The 827-nt window shown below is 74.2% G+C and overlaps 1 protein-coding gene across 1 annotated transcript; it reads right to left on the bottom strand.

The window, feature by feature from the left end:
- Positions 1-262: 262 nt before the first annotated feature.
- Positions 263-820, bottom strand: LOC106002859 (transmembrane protein 151A; the record flags this gene model as incomplete). The annotated part of the gene is made up of 1 exon (XM_013037617.1): positions 263-820. A coding segment is annotated over one exon (558 nt), but the record flags the coding sequence as incomplete, so codon positions are not given.
- Positions 821-827: the final 7 nt, after the last annotated feature.

Raw genomic sequence — 827 nt, forward strand, 5'->3', positions numbered from 1 at the left:
TTTTTTCTGGACGCTTCCTCTCCTTTGCCAAGGGCAAGAGGGCCCCAAACCAGATCCCATGCCATCACAGCTCCGTCCGAGAGGAGCCCAGCTGGGGGGACAGTTCACAGGCTCCAACCTCACCCCAAGTGGCCGTGTGTTAGCCTGGGGACCCCACCCCCACCCTCTGTGCGGCGCGGCCGGCTGCTTCCCCCCCCTACTCCCCCTCCACCCCCGGGTGTCTGGAAGGATCGCCCCGGGGCGGCGGGGGGGCGGAGGGACGTCAGCGCGCGCCCTGCCCGTCCCCCCGGCAGCCGCTGTCCCCGTGGACGATGAGCACGGGGAAGTAGAGGGCGTCCTCGTAGCACGGGGGGCTTTCCAGGGGCTCCGTGTCCTCCCCGCGGCGGCCCAGCGGGCCCCCACTCAGGCTGCGGAAGACGCCCGGCGTGGCCCGGCCGCCGGCGCCCAGCGACAGGCGGCTGCGGCTGAAGGGCAGGCGGGGCCCGCTGGGCCGGGCCGGGGGCAGCGAGTTGCTGCTGACCGACCGGCGGCAGCGCTGGCAGCCGCGCAGGTAGGCGCCCGCGCCCGCGCCCATCACCACCGCCTCCGAGTAGCTGGGCACCAGCTGGCGGTTGGAGCAGATGTGCCACTCGAGCTCGGTGAAGTCCACCGTGGCCACGCGGGACAGAGGCGGCGCACTGGGCGCGGCGCCCGGCGGGGGCGAGCCGGCCCCGAACAGCTTCTCCACCTGGTAGTGGACGTGGGCCGTGCCGCAGGCGGCCACGACGCGCAGCGGCCACGACAGCGTGGCGGCCGACACGAGCCAGAAGACCCAGGCGCGCGCGTAC

Source organism: Dipodomys ordii, unplaced genomic scaffold (genome assembly GCF_000151885.1).
Source record: "Dipodomys ordii isolate 6190 unplaced genomic scaffold, Dord_2.0 Scaffold1000003511, whole genome shotgun sequence".
Classification (NCBI taxonomy): domain Eukaryota; kingdom Metazoa; phylum Chordata; class Mammalia; order Rodentia; family Heteromyidae; genus Dipodomys; species Dipodomys ordii.